Source organism: Portunus trituberculatus, chromosome 8 (assembly GCF_017591435.1).
Source record: "Portunus trituberculatus isolate SZX2019 chromosome 8, ASM1759143v1, whole genome shotgun sequence".
NCBI classification, from domain to species: domain Eukaryota; kingdom Metazoa; phylum Arthropoda; class Malacostraca; order Decapoda; family Portunidae; genus Portunus; species Portunus trituberculatus.
This window is the reverse complement of record NC_059262.1, coordinates 2962501-2982500: the sequence shown is the minus strand read 5'-3', so window position 1 is coordinate 2982500 and position 20000 is coordinate 2962501. Positions and strand designations below refer to the sequence as shown.

The 20000-nt window shown below is 45.5% G+C and overlaps 3 protein-coding genes across 5 annotated transcripts in view; all 3 read right to left on the bottom strand.

The window, feature by feature from the left end:
- Positions 1-2159: 2159 nt before the first annotated feature.
- LOC123500485 (longitudinals lacking protein, isoforms A/B/D/L-like) overlaps positions 2160-20000 on the bottom strand; it is an 80123-nt gene continuing 62282 nt past the window's right edge. The window contains exons 5-6 of one of the 3 annotated variants that reach the window (XR_006673369.1): positions 18115-18987; positions 2160-2193 (exon numbers count right to left, since the gene is read on the bottom strand). Coding sequence is in view for 2 of the 3 variants with exons in the window: in XM_045249202.1 (XP_045105137.1) it covers positions 14825-15385 (561 nt within the window). In the remaining variant the exon portion in view is untranslated. Of the gene's footprint in view, positions 2194-13416; positions 15386-18114; positions 18988-19705 lie in introns of those variants that run through there. The other 2 variants (XM_045249202.1, XM_045249251.1) reach the window with 2 other exon arrangements.
- Positions 7713-9281, bottom strand: LOC123500581 (protein glass-like). The gene has a single exon (XM_045249273.1). The coding sequence runs from the start codon at positions 8859-8861 to the stop codon at positions 8430-8432; it is 432 nt and encodes a 143-aa protein (XP_045105208.1). The 5' UTR covers positions 8862-9281; the 3' UTR covers positions 7713-8429.
- Positions 12250-12800, bottom strand: LOC123500592 (protein krueppel-like; the record flags this gene model as incomplete). The annotated part of the gene is made up of 1 exon (XM_045249278.1): positions 12250-12800. A coding segment is annotated over one exon (411 nt), but the record flags the coding sequence as incomplete, so codon positions are not given.

Sequence of the window (20000 nt, the reverse complement as noted above, 5' to 3'; positions counted from 1 at the left end):
CTCGATATTTTGACTTCGTACAATTTTGGAAGAAACTAACTGCTACTACTATTACTACTACTACTACTACTACTACTTTGGTTGAGAGAGAGAGAGAGAGGGGGGGGGTTACAATAATACTATTTATCAATTAATCCATTTATTTTTTTCATAAACTCGTTCATATTTCATTATAATTAGTAATCATCACTATTATCATCATTATCATTACAGAGAGAGAGAGAGAGAGAGAGAGAGAGAGAATCACTTGGACACTCCTCTCACTTCCTCTCTTCCTTCTCCTCCTCCTCCTCTCACTTCCTCTCTTCTTCCTTTTCCTGCAGAAGGCGCTGAAGAGGAAGAAGAAGACGAAGACAAGAAGGAGGAAGGAAAAGAAGACGAAGAAGAAGAAGAAGAAGAAGAATCGACTTTAACAGGATGCAAGATTTTAAAAGAGGAAGGAGTAGTGGGAGGAGGAGGAGGAAGAGGAAGAGAAAGAGGAGGAAGAGGAAGAGGAGGAGATAGAGAGACGGAAGATGGAGATAAAGGATGAAGAAGAACAGACCCAGAAGACGCAAAAACTGAAGACTGCACAGAAGAGGAGGAGGAAGAAGAAGAAGAAGACTTAGAACTCGGTAAAGAGGACGAAGAAGAGGAGGAGGAAGAGGAGGAGGAAGAGGAAGCAATGAGAGTACCTCCCGGAATATGCCATTTTCTAATATGAGCGTTTAAATTACTGCTATCGGCGGTTCTGTAAGGGCAGGCGAAGCAAATGAACGGTTTCTCGCCAGTGTGAACGCGGAGGTGGCGGTTGTAGTTGGAAGAGCGATCAAATCCTTTACCGCAGAAGTTGCACACAAAGCGATCGCGCGCCAAACCCATGGAAGTCGTGGTGGTGGTGGTCGTAGTCGTCAGCATCTGTTGGGAAGATAATAAATAATAGTCGTTTTAATGTGTTTTTTTATTAGTTTTTTTTGTGTTTGTGTTTTTGTCTATTTTTTTCATGTTTTTGTTATTCTAGCTGTTTTTATTATTATTTATTTATTTTTAGGCTCGTTGTGTTTATAGTGAGGGAGATGATAATTGAGTTTTTAAGTAGTTTTTAATAGTTTTTTTTTTTTTGTTTATTTATTTATTTTTTTGTTAATCTAGCTGTGTTTATTATTATTATTATTATCATTATTATTATTTATTCTTTTATTCTTTTTTTTTAGGCTCGTCGTGTTTAAAGTGAGGGCGATAACAATAATAACAGTTTAGTGGGTTTTTATTTATTTTTTTTCATATTAGTTTATTTATCTATTTTCTTTTATTTATTTAGCTGTTTGTTTATTGTTATTATTTATTCGTTTATTTTTTTTTATTTCTAGGCTCGTCGTGTCTAAAGTGCAAGAGGTAATAAGTTTTTCTTTTTCTATTTATATTAGTGTTTATTTGTTTTCTTTTTGTTAATCTAGCTGTTTGTTTATTGATATTATTTATTTACTTTATTTTAGGTTCGTTGTGTCTTGGATGAATTAAAGTTTTGATAATTTTCTTCTTTCATGAATTTTTTTTTTTTAATATATTCGTGTTTATTTATTTTCTTTCTTATCCTTTTCATTGTATTTACTATTTACTGAATGATTCCTTAACTAATGACCTTTTATTTATTTATTTATTTATTTATTTACTTTAGGTTCGTAGTCTCTTGAAATAAAGTGTGCAAATACATATTGTTTATTTATTTTGTCTATTTCTTTATTTGTCTATTTATCTTTATCCATTTTGTTATTCTTTTTATTTCTCAGTAATTAATTATTGTCTTTTTTCCGTATATTTGGTTGTTAATCTATTCACTTGATCATTTATTACATTTCGAAGGTTTTATTCTATGCACGATAATCATCAGAACTACGATATTTTTTGCTTTTTTCGATAATTCTAAGTATTTTTTGCAACATTTTTGGGTCTGTGGAGAGAGAGAGAGAGAGAGAGAGAGAGAGAGAGAGAGAGAGAGAGAGAGAGAGAGAGAGATAATTCACTTAACCTTACAATGAAACTCACTTCACATTACAGAGCGTGAGAGATAAAGAGAGAGATACGTCAGGCTCTCTCTCTCTCTCTCTCTCTCTGACAAGACAATGCAAAAAAGCGAATGAAAAATCAATACACACTCACACACACACACACACACACACACACACACACACACACACACACACACACACACACCTGAGGGAAGGGCGTGTAGGTGTGTGAGTCGCTAATTAGTTGCCTTATAAGTGAACAGGTGTAGAAGGCAGGTTTGGAAAGTACCTCTCTCTCTCTCTCTCTCTCTCTCTCTCTCTCTCTCTGCCCACGCCCACGCCCACACACACCTGGGCGCCCACATGTTCCAGGTAACTCGATGCTCTGTCCTTATATGGAGAAGAGGAGAAGGAGAAGGAGGAGGAGGAGGAGGAGGAGGAGGAGGAGGAGGAGGAGACTTGAAAGGAGATAATCAGAAGAACAAGAAGAAAAAGAAGAAGAACAGGAGGTAGAGGAGGATTTGAAGGAGGAAGAGGAAGAGGAGGAGGAGGAGGAGGAGGAGGAGGAGGAGGAGGAGGAGGAGGAGGAGGAGGAGGAGGAGGAGGAGGAGGAGGAGGAGGGGGGGAGGAGATACAAGAGATAAGAGAAACAAAGAGCTTCAGTTTCTTCACATGAGCGACATTCTTTGAAACCAACGAATTATTTTTTTTTATATTCTTTTTTTTTTTTTACTTTTTTTTCGTTTTTATTTCTTGAACAATAGTTTTTATATCACTGGGGACAAGAACCTTACCTAACCTTACCCTACCTAACCTAACGTAACCTAACCTAACCTAACCTAACCTGACCTAACCTGTCCTGTCCTGACCTGACCTGACCTTACCTAACCTAACCTTACCTAACCTTACCTGACCTAACCTAACCTAACCTAACCTTACCTAACCTGTCCTGACCTTACTTTTTTTCAGTAGAATGATACTTTTGATACAGGAACGATGCCATTTTGATACATGAATGATACTTTTGACTTTTGACACAAGAACGATACTTTTTATACAGGATCGATGCCATTTTGATACATGAATGATACTTTTTGATACAGGAATGATACTTTTGATGCATGAATGATACTTTTTGATACATGAATGATACTTTTGATACATGAATGATACTTTTGATACATGAATGATACATTTTGATACATGAATGATACTTTTGATACATGAATGATACTTTTGATACATGAATGATACTTTTGATACATGAATGATACTTTTGATACATGAATGATACTTTTGATACATGAATGATACATTTTGATACATGAATGATACTTTTGATACAGGAATGATACATTTTGATACATGAATGATACTTTTGATACATGAATGATACTTTTGATACATGAATGATACTTTTGATACAGGAATGATACTTTTGATACATGAATGATACTTTTGATACAGGAATGATACTTTTGATACATGAATGATACTTTTGATACAGGAATGATGCTATTGCTACAAGAACGACACTTTTTAATAGAAGAACGATACTTTTTGATACATGAACGATACTTTTTTTTATATAGGAATGATACTTTGATACGTGAACGATGATTTTATTTAAAGGAATGATACTTTTGATACAGGAACGATATTTTTTTGTCACAGGAATGGTACTTTGATACAGAAGCGATACTTTTTGATACATGAACGATACTTTGTGACACGAATGATACTTATTGTGACAAAAACGAAATATTTTGACACGAATGATACTTTATGAGACAAGAACGAAACACTTTGACACACGAATGATACTTTTTGAGACATGAACGAAACATTTTGACACACGAATGATACTTTTTGATGCAAGAACGAAACATTTTGACACGAATGATACTTTTTGAGACATGAACGAAACATTTTGACACGAATGATACTTTTTGTGACAAAAACGAAATATTTTGACACGAATGATACTTTATGAGACAAGAACGAAACATTTTGACACACGAATGATACTTTTAGAGACATGAACGAAACATTTTGACACATGAATGATACTTTTTGAGACAAGGACGATACATTTTTAGTTCCCTTAACAAAAAAAAATGATACCTTTGTGTCAATGATACGCTTTTTAGTTCCCCTCTTAAAAAAAAAGAAAAAAAAGAAAAATTGATACACTTTATACATGAACGGTACAGTTTGCAAGGTACGGTTGTGAACGGTACACTCTGCAAGGTACGGTTCTGAACGGTACACTCTGCAAGGTACGGTTCTGAACGGTACACTCTGCAAGGTACGGTTCTGAACGGTACACTCTGCAAGGTACGGTTCTGAACGGTACACTCTGCAAGGTACGGTTCTGAACGGTACACTCTGCAAAGTACGGTTGTGAACGGTACACTCTGCAAGGTACGGTTCTGAACGGTACACTCTGCAAGGTACGGTTGTGAACGGTACACTCTGCAAGGTACGGTTCTGAACGGTACACTCTGCAAGGTACGGTTCTGAACGGTACACTCTGCAAGGTACGGTTCTGAACGGTACACTCTGCAAGGTACGGTTCTGAACGGTACACTCTGCAAAGTACGGTTCTGAACGGTGCACTCTGCAAGGTACGGTTCTGAACGGTGCATTGTGGAAGGTACGGTTGTTTTTACGAGAGGTACGATGTTTCTCCTTCTGTGTTCACCGTTTTCTTTACCTTCTCGTTTTCTTTTTTGTTTTTTTCCGCTTTCTATCTTTTCTTGCTCCCTTTAAGTTTTTTTTATCTATTTTTTTTTTATTTTTTTTAGTGACCGAATAATATTTTTTCAGATCGTTCAGGAAGGATATTCATTTTTTTCTTTCATTTTTTTTTATTTCATAGCCATTGCAGATTACGTCTCTCTCTCTCTCTCTCTCTCTCTCTCTGCTTGTCTGTCTATCTGTCTGTCTCTCTTTCTCTCTCTCTCTCTCTCTGACTGCCTATCTGTCTGTCTGTCTGTCTGTCTGTCTCTCTGTCTCTCTCTCTGTATGTCCGTCCGTCTTTCCCCCTCCCCCCTTCTCTCTCTCTCTCTCTCTCTCTCTCTCTCTCTCTCTCTCTCTCTCTCTCTCTCTCTGACACTCATCGACCCCAGAGAGAGAGAGAGAGAGAGAGAGAGAGAGAGAGTCACAACAGTACAAGTGACTCTGATTATAGTAAATATTTTCTTCCCTTCTCTCATTCACGGCTTTATTTGCTTTTCTCTCTTCTCTCCCCGGGCGATTACGAAGAGGAGGAGGAGGAGGAGGAGGAGGAGGAGGAGGAGGAGGAGGAGGAGGAGGAGGAGGAGGAAAGAGGTATGTATTATTATCATTGTTACATAAAAAAAGATTACTCTCTCTCTCTCTCTCTCTCTCTCTCTCTCTCTCTCTCTCTCTCTCTCTCTAAAATGCTCAAATACTTTTTCTATTACTTTTTTTTTTATTATTTCACGTATGTAATATTTCTCTCTACTTTTTTCCCCCACTTTCTTTTTCTTCCTTTCTTTTCTAATTCCCTGCTACAAATATTCCAGGCTTATTTTTTCTTTCTTTTTTTTCCATCTTTCTTTTATTTTTTCATCTATTCTCTATTTCCATTCGCTAAATTGTGTGTACATATTTCTTGTTCACTATTTCTTCCTATTCTTTTCTTTCGTTTTCTTTATCATAAACATATTCACTTTAATGGCTGGCTGACTGGCTGACTGACTGACTGACTGACTGATTGGTTAACTGACTGACTGAATAAAAGACTGGCTAACCGATTGGCTGAATGGCTGGGTGACTGACTGACTGACTGACTGACTAAATAACTGTCTCGTAACCCTTATTGTTGTTGTCGTTGTTATTGTTGTTTGTTCGGGACTTAAAACTCTTTGTCCTCTTCCTTTACTCTTCTCTTTGACTCTTAGGAGAAGCAGGTCACGAGTGGAAGACGAGGAGGAGGAGGAGGAGGAGGAGGAGGAGGAGGAGGAGGAGGAGGAGGAGGAGGAGGAGCAGAAAGGTGTAGGAAGAGGAGGGTATAAAAAAGATGAAAAAAAGAACACTAAAAAAAGAGGAAGGAGTGACTAAGTAAGAGGAGGAGGAGGAGGAGGAGGAGGAGGAGGAGGAGGAGGAGGAGGAGGAGGAGCAGAAAGGTGTAGGAAGAGGAGGGTATAAAAAAGATGAAAAAAAGAACACTAAAAAAAGAGGAAGGAGTGACTAAGTAAGAGGAGGAGGAGGAGGAGGAGGAGGAGGAGGAGGAGGAGGAGGAGGAGGAGGAGGAGGAGGAGGAGCAGAAAGGTGTAGGAAGAGGAGGGTATAAAAGATGAAAAAAGAACACTAAAAAAGAGGAAGGAGTGACTAAGTAAGAGGAGGAGGAGGAGGAGGAGGAGGAGGAGGAGGAGGAGGAGGAGGAGGAGGAGGAGCAGAAAGGTGTAGGAAGAGGAGGGTATAAAAAGATGAAAAAAGAACACTAAAAAGAGGAAGGAGTGACTAAGTAAGAGGAGGAGGAGGAGGAGGAGGAGGAGGAGGAGGAGGAGGAGGAGGAGCAGAAAGGTGTAGGAAGAGGAGGGTATAAAAAAGATGAAAAAAAGAACACTAAAAAAAGAGGAAGGAGTGACTAAGTAAGAGGAGGAGGAGGAGGAGGAGGAGGAGGAGGAGGAGGAGGAGGAGGAGGAGGAGGAGGAGGAGGAGCAGAAAGGTGTAGGAAGAGGAGGGTATAAAAGATGAAAAAGAACACTAAAAAAGAGGAAGGAGTGACTAAGTAAGAGGAGGAGGAGGAGGAGGAGGAGGAGGAGGAGGAGGAGGAGGAGGAGGAGGAGGAGGAGGAGGAGGAGGAAGAGAGCATTTGTCGTGTAAAATCTTATAGTCATGATGTCATTTACGCTCTAGCGGGTTCAGTGCAAGCAAATTTCTCTCTCTCTCTCTCTTTCTTTTTCCTTCACCATCCCTTCCCCCTCCCACTCTCTCTCTCTCTCTTCCTTTTTTCCTCTCTTTCTTCTCCTCTTTTCCGCTCATTATCACTTCTTCCGACCTCTCCCTCCTTTCCTCCGCCCTCTCTTACCTTTGACTCCTTACTGGACCAAAACAACAATAACTAAGGCTGGGAGGTAAACACGTGGGCCGGCCAGTCTCTCGGTCGCTGTTTCTGTCTTTCCAACGGGACGCATTTCAGTTCAAAATATCGACATTGTTTTTCTTTTTTTCTTTTTGTTTGTTTTGTTATTTTTTGGGGGGGTGTTGTGTTTGTTTATTTGTTTTTTTTTCTATTTCATTTTACTGTCTCTTGTTGTTTTGTTTATTTATTTATTTTTTGTTTGTGTTTGTTTTTGCTAAGTGGGTTGCCAAGTGAGAATTTTAATTGTGTATATATATATTTTTTATTATCGAGGGTGTCTCTCTCTCTCTCTCTCTCTCTCTCTCTCTCTCTCTCTCTCTCTCTCTCTCTCTCGGGTGTTTCAATAAAGAAAATACTCTTCTTATATGCATTTTATTCTTCTTTTCCTCTTCCTCTTCCTCCTTCTCTTCCTCTTCGTCTTCTTCCTCCTCCTCCTCCTCCTCTTCTTTTCATAACAGGAATAAAGTTTTCTGAATCACTTCCCGTTTTCTGATAATTAATCCGAGGGTGAACTAGAACAAAACGTAGAAAACGGAATACATACAAAAGCAAAGTAATAATAATAATAATAATAATAATAATAATAATAATAATAATAATTGGAACTGAATACAAAATACACTGAAAAATGAAATTAATTAATGAAAAAAGAAATAAACAATAAACGAAGAAACTGAGTAAATACATAAATAATAATAATAATAATAATAATAATAATAATAATAATAATAATAATAATAATAATAATTCCCTCTAAGGACATGTGCGCACTAAACATACAATTGCGTGAAACAGGTCAATTATTTACACACACACACACACACACACACACACACACACACACACACACACACACACAAATATATACATCATCTATTAATGTAAAGAGTGGGGGTGATGAGTGGGGGGCGCATGGGGTGATGGGAGTGATGTCATGGGTGAGGGGGTGTGATGGGGTGCGCGTATTAATGTGGGCTGGAGGGGTGAGGGGTGGCGAGATGTGGATGTGATGGGGTGCGGTGTTGACAGTGATGGGGTGGTGATGGGGTGGTGATGGGTGGTGGGGTGAGATATTCAGACAGGTGACCTCCAGTGCAGCCCCTACAGGTCACAACGAGTCACGACAGGTCCCGGTGGACAGAGTGAGCGGCTGTGTGGGTGTGAGACAGACAGACAGACAGACAGACAGACAGACAACCCGCTGAAGACGCCCTGGCCACAAAACTACCGAGGTGCAGCAAGGTTCCCGAGACAGGTGATGCCGTGGGTGTGAGGCACGGCGGGGTGTGGGGCGTGGGGCGTGGTGGTGTGGCGGGTGGCGGGGTTCACACGTGGAAGGGCTGGCCGGGGTGCACGTTCCTGATGTGCAGCTTGAGGTTGTTCTTCTGGTTGGTGCGTCTGTCGCAGTAGGGGCAGCGGTAGGGCTTCTCGCCGGTGTGGGTGCGGATGTGCAGACGCAGGTGGTCCCGCCGCTTGCTCCGCCGCCCGCAGAAAGGACACGTCAGCCCATCCGTGCCCATGCCAGGTGGCTGCAGGGGCGTGGTCAGCAGGCTCACGTCCTCGGCCTCCGCGGCATTCTGCAGGACTCGCGCCAGGGAGAAGGTGGAGAGGGCCAGGCCGCCGCCCCCATCACTGAGGAGGCCGCTGCCGCCACCGCTGCTGCCGCTGCCACTGCCGCCGCCGTCGCCGCGCTGCAACAGACCGACTGTCAGCCATGTGAAGGAAATACACCGCACACCACAACACCACAACACCATAAAGCTTCATTCACCTCCTCCTCCTCCTCCTCCTTCTGCTGCTGCAGGAGTCACCATAACCCTCCACCTCCCTCCTGACGAAGGGTGGACACCTCTGCCTCTCTTCACCTACACAGCACGAGTAGGGGAGGCTCAGTGTGTGTGTGTGTGTGTGTGTGTGTGTGTGTGTGTGTGTGTGTGTGTGTGTGTGTGTGTGTGTGTGAGAGAGAGAGAGAGAGAGAGAGAGAGAGAGAGAAAGAGTGAGTGAGTGAGTGAGTGAGTGAGTGACCTTGAAATGATCGACCCTCGTGTCCAAGAACCCGACAGTTTGAGCAATTGCTGCAGCCCTCGGGGGAGGAGGAGGAGGAGGAGGAGGAGGAGGAGGAGGAGTCACGTGAGGTGTTATTATTTGCCAAATTTAAAGTAAAATCGATGTAATTTCATATCAGATAGGAGAACTCCCACCCCACACCGCCCCATCCCGCCCCGCCCTACCCTGACCACGCCCAGGCCCCGCCCCGTCCCGTCCCGCCCTGGGTGAGCGAGGCCACGCCCTGTTCAGCACTTACAGACACTCTGCCGCCTGCGTCGCGCCCCGCTGGGTGAGCGTGGCCGCGCCAGTCAACACCACTGGAATGTAGTACGGGACTTGTCACTATCACAAGGCGTCACCCAGCCACGCGCCGCGCACCGCGCACCACGCACCACGCACCACGCAGGGGAGTGGGGAAGGTTGGGGGCACGCTACACACACAGGGCCCAGGGGCGCGGCGCGGTGGTGTGTGGCTGGCGGGAGGGCGGCGCCGCGGCACTGATGAGGTGTACAAATATAATTGTTCCTCTCGTGTAGCAAAGCAATGACATCCCTGAAGAGTGTTTGTTTGTTTGTTTGTTTGTTTGTTTGTATCACAGCTGTGGCCTGACACGCCACCCACAGACGCGCCCCGCCCCGCGCCTGCCGCAGGCCACGCCCCTCACACGGTCAGTTGGCCACGAGACTGACACACAGCTCACGGCCTCGCCCCGCGGCCACGGCGCGGTGGGGTGGCCGCCGCGGGAACGGCTCACCCCGCGGGGCAGCCCGGCAGCGGCGCGGCGCGGCCTGAGTCACGTCCCGGCAGCGGAGGGAGGACGGGGAGCTGCGTGGGGCTGGCCTCGGGGCGTGCGGCGGCCTGCGGCACGGCCACGCCTGGGCCGTCTCAGGGCGTGCTATTGTTGTTGTTCCTGCAGCTGTTGTTGTTGTTGCTGTTGTTGTTGTTGCTGCTGCTGCTGTTCTTGCAGGAGCTGCTCCTGCTGCTGCTGCTGTATGTGGTGGCGGCGCACGTGTCTGTCCATAGTGATCTTCTGCGCGGCGCGGTACGGACAGACGGGGCACGCGAAGGGCTTCTCCCCCGTGTGGGTCCTGATGTGGCTGCGCAGGTGGTCACTGCGCCGGAAAGACTTGCCACAGAAGGGGCACGGCCTGGCGCGGCCCTCGCCCTGCTGCACCACGGGCCCGACGGGCGGCGGCGCCAGCAGCGGGTCCGTCTGCTGGAGAAGCTGCAGCTGCAACAGAGAAGTCCGGAGGTCACTGGCGGCTCAGGGCAGGCCGGAGCGGGCACAGCGCGGCGCCCTCACAACTAGCAGTAGTGGTAGAGGGAGTAGAAGGAGGAGAACACTACAAAGGACACAGCCACCAAGCCACCAAGGCAACGCCGCCCCCTTACCGCCGCCACACCAACGCTGACAGCTGCGGGGCGGCTCCAGGAGGGGCGGCGCGCCGACACACACCTGCCTGTCTGGACACCACCTGCCCCACACCTGTCCCTCCCCCCCACCTACCACGTCACGAGAAGAGGCTGCTGACTGCCCTTTAAAGGAGGAGGAGGAGGAGGAGGAGGAGGAGAAAACAATAGTACATTATTTTTTCTCATTACCCTTCAGCATCTTTAACAGTACCTCCTACTCCTCCTCCTCCTCCTCCTCCTCCTACTCTTCCTCCTCTTAGCTCGGTTCTCTTCCTCCTCCCCCTCCCCCCCTCCTCTCCCAGCAACAAGGAGAGAGAGAAAGAAAAATAATAACAGCAACATCTCCTTTAAACCGGAAGTGAGAGAGAGAGAGAGAGAGAGAGAGAGAGAGAGAGAGAGAGAGAGAGAGAGAGAGAGAGAGAGAGAGAGAGAGAGAGAGAGAGAGAGAGAGAGAGAGAGAGAGAGAGAGAACACACACAGAAATATTAAAAAAACTGAAAAAAAATATAAAAAGAAGGGAGAAGAGGAGGAGGAGGAGGAGGAGGAGGAGGAGGAGGAAATAATTGTCTGTTTCTGCATCATCTTTATTATATTCTCTTTTATTTCCTTTCTTTACAACTTTACTCATCAATAATAATAATAATAATAATAATAATAATAATAATTATCAACCCAACAACAACATTAACACGAGAGAGAGAGAGAGAGAGAGAGAGAGAGAGAGAGAGAGAGAGAGAGAGAGAGAGAGAGAGAGAGAGAGAGAGAGAGAATATTAATACATAATTGACAAAAAAAAACAAGAATATGAGAAAAAAGAAAAAAAGAAGAGGAAGAGGAGGAAGAGGAAGAGGAAGAAGGAGGAAATGGAAGAGAAAGAGGAAGAGGAAGCACAAATGGTAGAAGAGGAGGAGGATGAGCAGAAGTAGAAGCAGGAAGAGGAAGATGAAGGAGGAAGAGGAAGATGAAGAAGGAACAGGAAGAGGCAGAGGAGGCACAAATGGCAGAAGAAGGCGCTGACGGCGTGATTACGAGACACAGGAAGGCGAGAAGGGCGCCAGGGACTCTGGGAAGCCCTCAACTCACAACGCCCCTGAACACACCCCGTAGGATACCACAAAGGACACCCCCTGCAGGATTCTTTGCAGGACACTCCCTAAAACACCCGAAACCCCGCCTCTTGATATTAAGGGGATCTGCAGGACACTCCCCCCGTAGGATCCCTGAAGGACTCCCCTAAGCATGTCTTCCTGAGGGTTACTGTAGGATATCCCTGAAAAATCACCCCTTCATAGGATACCAGAAGGAGTTTTGTAGGATAGGAAAGGATACTGTAGTGGTGTAGTGGTTCAGGGTGTAGGATTCCTTGTGACGCCCATGACAGTCCTATCTTTCTTTCCCTCCACAGGATACCAAATATACCGATAGGATACCATTAAGGGCATCCTGCAGGACACCCCAGTAGGTTATTCGAGTAGGATATATCATAGGTCACTCATATAGTACACCCTACGAGAATACCCCGATAGGATACCATAAAGGACACCCCATAGGACACCAAAGGATACCCTATATAGGACACCCAATAAGATATCCAGGACATGCCAATAGGACACGCCAATAGGATACCAAAGGACACCCTATATAGGACACCAAGTAAGATATCTGCAGGACACACCTATAGGACATACCAATAGGATATGTCAGTAGGATACCACAGGATACCCAATACAGACCCTGTGAACCAACGAAGCACCCCAGCACAGGACACCAGTAGGACCCTCTGAACAAAACCCCTATAGGACCCCCCCGTAGGACATGAGATCTAGGCGTGTTTCTTCCTGAGGTGGGTGACCATGGAGGCGCGGGAGGGGGCGCGGTGGGTGCACATGAGACATTCGTGGCACAAATCAGGATGCACGGACACAATATGGCGGTCGAGGTCCCCAGACTGCGATGCCCGGTGGTTGCAGTGCGGGCAGCGGTAGGGCCTCTCTCCGGTGTGTGTCCTCATGTGGCGCGTCACGTCGGAGCGCTGGATGGCCCGGTAGGAGCACATGTCACACGCGAAGGGCTTGTCGTCAGTGTGTGCCCGGAGGTGGCGCCGCAGTGTTGACTTGTGGGTGTAGCCGCGGCCACACTGCGGACACAGCAAGGATCTAGGCTGGGCATACTGAGCTCCCTCGCCTCCCTCAGGTGCGTCAGGCCCTCGGGTACGTCTAATTCCTCCTCTATCTCATCTCCGCCCCCCACCAGCGCCTCCTTCAGGTAGCGGGGATGGGCGCCCTCCTCCTCCCATGCCTGCACCTGTCCTCCGCTCCCCCAACCGAAGTACTGCAACATAAGACACGACTGTCAGTTTCGCCCCCTCTGTGTCTCCGTCAGCGCCTCCTTCAGTGCCTCCTCCTGCCCCTCCGTCAGCCGGCCACAAGTAGCAGTGTTTGCAGAGTGGTGAGCAGGAGACGTGAAGACAATGAAGTGAAGGAACGAAAAGTGAAGAAAAATAAGAGAACTTTTGGAAACACTGACAAAATAACCTTGAAATGAAGAGAAATGGAAAAGAAGATGTAACAAAGATGAAGGAAAAACTTGATAAATGAAAAGAAACAAACTGAAAAAAAAAAGATACAATTAAAAAAAAGCAATGAAGAGAGAGTGTGTTTACCTTCCCTCCCTCCCTTCACTATCTCTCACACCATCTTTTTCTTCCTTCCGTCCTTATCTCTCTCCTTCCCTCCTTCCCTCTTTCTCTTTCCCCTCTTATCGTATCTTTCCCTTCCTTCCCTCTCTCTATTCCTTCTCTCTTCTTCTCTTCCTCTCAGAATCACAAACAAAGGAAGGATAAAAAGTTGTTTGCATCAAAATATACTTTATAATATACAGATCATCTTCATTTAACACACAGGATACTTAAGAGCTACTCGTCAAGTGTGTAGTGAGTGGAGTGTACGCTTGTCTACACCCTAAAGTTGTTTACATCCATTGTTTACACCTTGTTTACTTGTTTACACTTTGTTTTCCTTGAATTTTTTTGGTTTGTTTTTATTGTTCATATTGGGGTTTTTGCATGTTGTTTATGTATTTTGTTTGCAGTTGTTTGTTTGCTCTCTCTCTCTCTCTCTCTCTCTCTCTCTCTCTCTCTCTTTCTGTCTATTTACCTTGTTTACTTTTAATTAAGTAGCAACTCTCTCTCTCTCTCTCTCTCTCTCTCTCTCTCTCTCTCTCTCTCTCTCTCTCTCTCTCTCTCTCTCTCTCTCTCTCTCACGCAAACATCACCAGGTTTTTCTTCCTGCCTAATGAGAGCAAACAATTAGTCTTCACCAGCGACTGTTTGCCTCGTCCACCTGAGACTTGCTACCAGTACTTTCCCTCACCTTGTTTGCCTGCCACACCTGTCTCCGTCCGCGCCACACCTTGTTTACACCTGGTCACTTTGCAAACAATTAAGTGCGTTGTTTATGTTATTGTTTATTTGTTTATTCTAATACTATGTTATAATAAGTGCATATGTGGTCTCTCTCTCTCTCTCTCTCTCTCTCTCTCTCTCTCTCTCTCTCTCTCTCTCTCTCTCTGCAAACAAATTAAACAAAACAGAAAGCAAACAAAACAAAATAGCACATCATTATATTACTAATCATTCTTTTAGTAATAATAATAATAATAATAATAATAATAATAACAATAATAATAATAATAATAATAATAATGATGTTTCGAAACGCTTCATTCATCCATTAATTCATTATCTGGATTCGAACGCCACACTGGAAAAATTAATCTCTCTCTCTCTCTCTCTCTCTCTCTCTCTCTCATGGCACACTTCTATTTGCTTTCATGGCACGAGTTAATTTTTTCTCACACTTTTATCTTTAACCTTAACACTGGCAAACTTTGAGGCGTGTTGTTATCATTGTTGTCGTTGTTATCGTTGTCATTATTTGCGTAGACTGTATAATGTGAAGATTTAACGAAGAATCTACAATAATAATAATGATGATAATAATAATAACAATAACAACGACAACAATAATAATAATGATAATAATAGCATTAATAAATAAAAAACAACTCATACTTATATTCTTGTCTTCACACACACACACACACACACACACACACACACACACACACAAAGTTTACATGAAAAGTTGTAAGCACCAGATTTACATTCCGGACACGCACACACACACACACACACACACACACACACACACACACACACACACACACACACGGGAGTGGGTGAGAGGGAGAGGGGGTCTAGGAATCGTCCAGGGGGTCCTCCGTGGGGTCATCTAGGTCCCCTGTGGCCGCGGAATCCTTCGGTGAGTTAGAGGACACATTATCCTGCCCTGTGGGACCTGACGGGAGGGTCCTTGGGTCTTCTAGAGGGTCCTGCGGGATGTCCTGAGGGTCCTCGTCGTGGTTTTCCCCCTGGGGCGTCCTGGAGTGAGATTCGAGGATGTGTCTGGCGAAGGCGGTGGCGGAGGGGGAGGTTTCGTCACACAAGCGGCAGCGAAAGATGTTATTGAATTGCTTGAGGGCGTGAACTCTTAGGTGGCGGCGGAGATCAGAGCGCTGGCCGGCACGGTAGGGACACACAGGGCAGCCATGTCGCTTTTCCCCGGTGTGAGTCCTGAGGTGGCGCAGGAGATTAGACCTGGAGTCGGTGCGGTAGAAACATTGCTGGCAGCGGTACAGTTTGTCAAAGGTATGCATCGGGATGTGCCGCCCCAGCTCCTCCACTGACGGGAAGGTTCGCGGGCACATGGGACACACCAGACGCCCGCCCCCCAGCGCTGCCACGGCCCGCTGCACCGCCTGGAACAGAGGTAACGATCAGGCGGGGCGACGGGACGGGGCAACGGGGCACGGGGCACGGGGCGGGGCATGCTTTAGAGGGGGTATAAGGGCCCGTGGTCTTTCCGTACATCAGCCCCGTGTTGCGTCAGTTAGGTTAGGTCAAGGAAGGTGAAGGAAGGTCAGAGGAGATGTGTATGGGCATAAGGGGAGAGCATTGTCTTTGCTTTCCTTGCTTTGCCCCGTTAGGTTAGGTTAGGTCAGGGGAGGTGAGGGGCTGGGGTGTGTGGGGTTTTGAGGGCTGGGGGTCGCGGTCTTTGCTTTCCTTGGGTCTGCTTCGAAGGTAAGTGTCTCAGTTTTTCGTGTTTTGTAAGGTGGCGGTGTGTGTGTGTGTGTGTGTGTGTGTGTGTGTGTGTGTGTGTGTGTGTGTGTGTGTGTGTGTGTGTGTGTGTGTGTGTGTGTGTGTGTTTTATTTTCTTCCTCCTCCTTCTCCTCGTTATACTTTATCTCACGAAGAGGATGAGGAAGAAGAGGAAGAAAACACGAAATAACATCAAAACAAACACCCTGAAAACACACCAAAACAAACCCATAAGAAACACACACACACACACACACACACACACACACACACACACACACACTCAAACACCAACCACAGAACCACACTCAAACACACACTACAACAACAACGACGACGACGAGGAGGAGGCGGCGGAGGCAGAAGACGAGGGCGCACCAGCAGGAGTCGTAGCACCAGTAGCAGGAGTAGTAGTAGTAGTAGTCGTAGTGGTAGCAGATTCCAAGCTATGATGAATGAGAGTATGGTCACGCAGGGATGAGGTGTAGGCGGCTCTGTAGGGGCAGTGAGGGCATGGGTAAGGCTTCTCTCCTGTGTGTACCCTTAAATGCTTGGTGAGGTCGGAGCGCTGCGTGGCCCTGTAGCTGCACTGTGGGCAAGGGAAGGGCTTCTCTCCAGTGTGTGTCCTGAGGTGAAGCTGCAAGTTACTCTGCCACTGAAATCTCTTACCGCAGAAGTCACATTGATATTTTCTTGTCTGAAATGAGCCTTGTTGTTGTTGTTGTGGTGGTGGTGGTGGCTGTTGGTGGTGGTAGCGGCGTTGGCGGGGTATATGGGTGGTGGTGGTGGTGGTGGTGGAGCCCTGGTGGTGGTGGTGGTGGTGGTGGTGGGGTGGTGGAGAGGTAGGGGAAGCAATCCACACCACTGTGAACAAAAGGTGAAAGTCAGCCACCTCCACCTCTTCCACCTCCACCACCTCCACTACTACTACTACTACTACTACTACTACTACTACTACTACTACTACTACTACTACTACTACTGTCATATAATGTCTAGTACTATCCTTAATATCTTTCTTCTCTTCCTTTATTTCTCTCTTCCACTTCATACCTCCTCCTCCTCCTCCTCCTCCTCCTCCTCCTCCTCCTCCTCACCTAGTTCTTCCTCTAGTTAAAATATTGTTGTTCTTATTATTGCTCTCTCTCTCTCTGTCTCTCTCTACTTTCGTTTCGTTCGAGAACAATAAATAGTAATAATAATAACAATAATAATAATAATAATAATAATAATAATAATAATAATAATAACAGTAATAACAATAACAACAATGGTAATAATAAAATCACCACCACCACCACCACCACCACCACCACCACCATTATTATTACTACAACTATTATACAACAATACACACACCCACTCTCTCTCTCTCTCTCTCTCTCTCTCTCTCTCTCTCTCTCTCTCTCTCTCTCTCTCATAAAACAAGGCAGTGTGGGTCACATTTCTTTATTGCAGGTCACCGCAGGTCAATATACAGAGGTAGGAGTCACCTTAATTACAGACCGCCATGGCAGGTGAGTGTGGGAATAAACGACAGACCGTGGGAAAAATATCGAGGTCGTGGGAATAAAAACGAAAGTGTGAGGAAGGAGAGAGAGAGAGAGAGAGAGAGAGAGAGAGAGAGAGAGAGAGAGAGAGAGAGAGAGAGAGAGAAAGGAGGACAATTTTCTTTAAACCATAACACGATTTTGCTCTCTCTCTCTCTCTCTCTCTCTCTCTCTCTCTTCTATAACATGTGTGAGATATCTTTATTATTTCTATCTCTCCCTTTTTCTCTTCTCCTTTGTGTCTTCTTCCTCTTTAAAACTGACAACAATGCTCTCTCTCTCTCTCTCTCTCTCTCTCTCTCTCTCTCTCTCTCTCTCTCTCTCTCTCTCTCTCTCTCTCTCTCTCATTTTCTTTATTTATTCTCTCCCCTGTCTCTCCCCTTCTTCTCTCACAATTTTCTTTTCTTTGTATTTTCTCTTTTTCTCTCTTTTATCTTTGTGTGTCTATTCTCTTCCTTTCTCTTCACTTCTCTCGTTTCTGTCTCCTGTTATTCTCTTCCTGTTTTCTCTCTTTCTCTCTCTGTCTTCACAATTCTTCTATTTTCATCTTCTCTTTGTTTGTCTTCTTGTTTTTACTCTTCTTTTTTTTTTTTCTTCATTTCGTTTCTCTCTTCACGCTTCGTTTCTTTCATTTCTTTCTCTCTTTTTCTCTGTTTGTCTCTCGTCTCTTTACTTTTATATCTCTTCACGTGTGTGTGTGTGTGTGTGTGTGTGTGTGTGTGTGTGTGTGTGTGTGTGTGTGTGTGTGTGTGTGTGTGTGTGTGTGTGTGTGTGTGTGTGTGTGTGCGTTCTTTCACACCTGTACTAATAAACCTGTCTTTTCTACGAATTTTTGGAACACACACACACACACACACACACACACACACACAACGTCTTCCATTCATCAATTAAACCATATTTTCCACACCTGTCCTTTTCAAACGCTTCCATTAACCACACCTGTCCTCGCCCCACACACCTGTCCTCACGTCAGATATCACCGTCACTTCATCCACACCACCACACCACACCACACCAAGCACCACATTCAGAAACGCTTCTCTCTCTAACCACGTCCATTTTCAAAGCCCACAGAGACGATTAGCCCCATTTGTAGAGTATTTTTCCAGCTGGTAATGCAGACAACTTGTTAACGTGTCACTAGAATTACAGAAACACCCTTGAAAACCCGTGTCACTTCAACTGGAGGCCTTTGAAGACAGTGAAGGTGGTGTGAGGCGCGGAAGTGTTACAGAATGAGCCCAACACACACCTCACTTGAAATCATAATGGTGTATCGTGTCTTGTAAACTCTGAGACGTTATTGGCACCACCCCGGCCACCTGCTCCACACCCCCCGCACTGGTCCCCTCCTGGCGGCGCTGCTGGTGCTGCTGCTGCTGGTGCTGCTGTAGTAACGCGTCACGGCTCGCTAGGTCAGAATGGTGCAGGAGGTGAAGGGCCTGGCGTGAGGATTCTTGTGTGGTGGTGGTGGTGGTGGTGGTAGTACCCGAGTGGTCGTGTCTCCGGAGGTGTAGTCGTAGGTGGGTTCGCTGGGAGGCGCGGTAGGGGCAGTGGGGACACGGGTACGGCTTCTCGCCAGTGTGGGTACGTACATGTTGAACGAGGACGTCTGAACGAACGAACGCCTTCCCGCAGTACCCACAAACTTTGGCGCCGCGACCACGCCTGCTATACGCCCCGCCCACGCCGCTAACCAACGCCCCCAGCTGTAAAAACAAGACAAGGGCGTCACGCGGGGTAGGGGGCGAGGGACACGGGGATAGGTGTCTCCCTCTCTCTCTCTCTCTCTCTCTCTCTCTCTCTCTCTCTCTCTCTCTCTCTCTCTCTCTCTCTCTCTCTCTCTGGATTTTGCGCCTTACTCTTTCTATCATACGAATTCTTTTTTATTTCATTTATTTATTTTTGTTTGTGTGTGTTTATTTGTAAGGAAAGGTCTCTCTCTCTCTCTCTCTCTCTCTCTCTCTCTCTCTCTCTCTCTCTGTTTCTCAGCGTCTATTCAATATCTTTCATATTATATATATATATATATATATATATATATATATATATATATATATATATATATATATATATATATATATATATATATATATATATGTGTGTGTGTGTGTGTGTGTGTGTGTGTGTGTGTGTGTAGAAGGTTACTGCTGAAACTACAATAAAGAGATGCAACAAATACAATAAAAAAATGTCCTCTTCCTTTTTTTAATTTCCTTTCTCCTCCTCCTCCTCTTTTTTTCCTATTCGTTCTCCCTCTATTTGAATCGCAAAGTAGAAAAACAAAACGCTAAAACAAGAAAAACAGTTCCCTTTTTTCCTTCCACCTTTAGTCACACCCACCTCCTCTCCACACACACACACACACACACACACACACACACACACACACACACACACACACACACAAGCTTACCTCACCCCACACACCTACAGCTACACCTAGACGCCCCCAGCCCCCGCCCCAGCCCCGAAGACACCGGGGGGCTGAACCAGAGCAGAATGGACCACCCTAATGTGTTTATTGAGGGAGCCCTTCTGTCGAGCCCTGTGGGAGCAGTAGGGACATGAGTAGGGCTTCTCCCCGGTGTGGGTTCGCATGTGGGAGGTAAGGGTGGACATCTGACAGGCTTGGTAAGGGCAGTGCAAGCAGGAGAAAGGGCGCTCTCCAGTGTGTATGCGTGTGTGGATGTCCAGCTTGGCGCGAGAATCGAATGTTTTC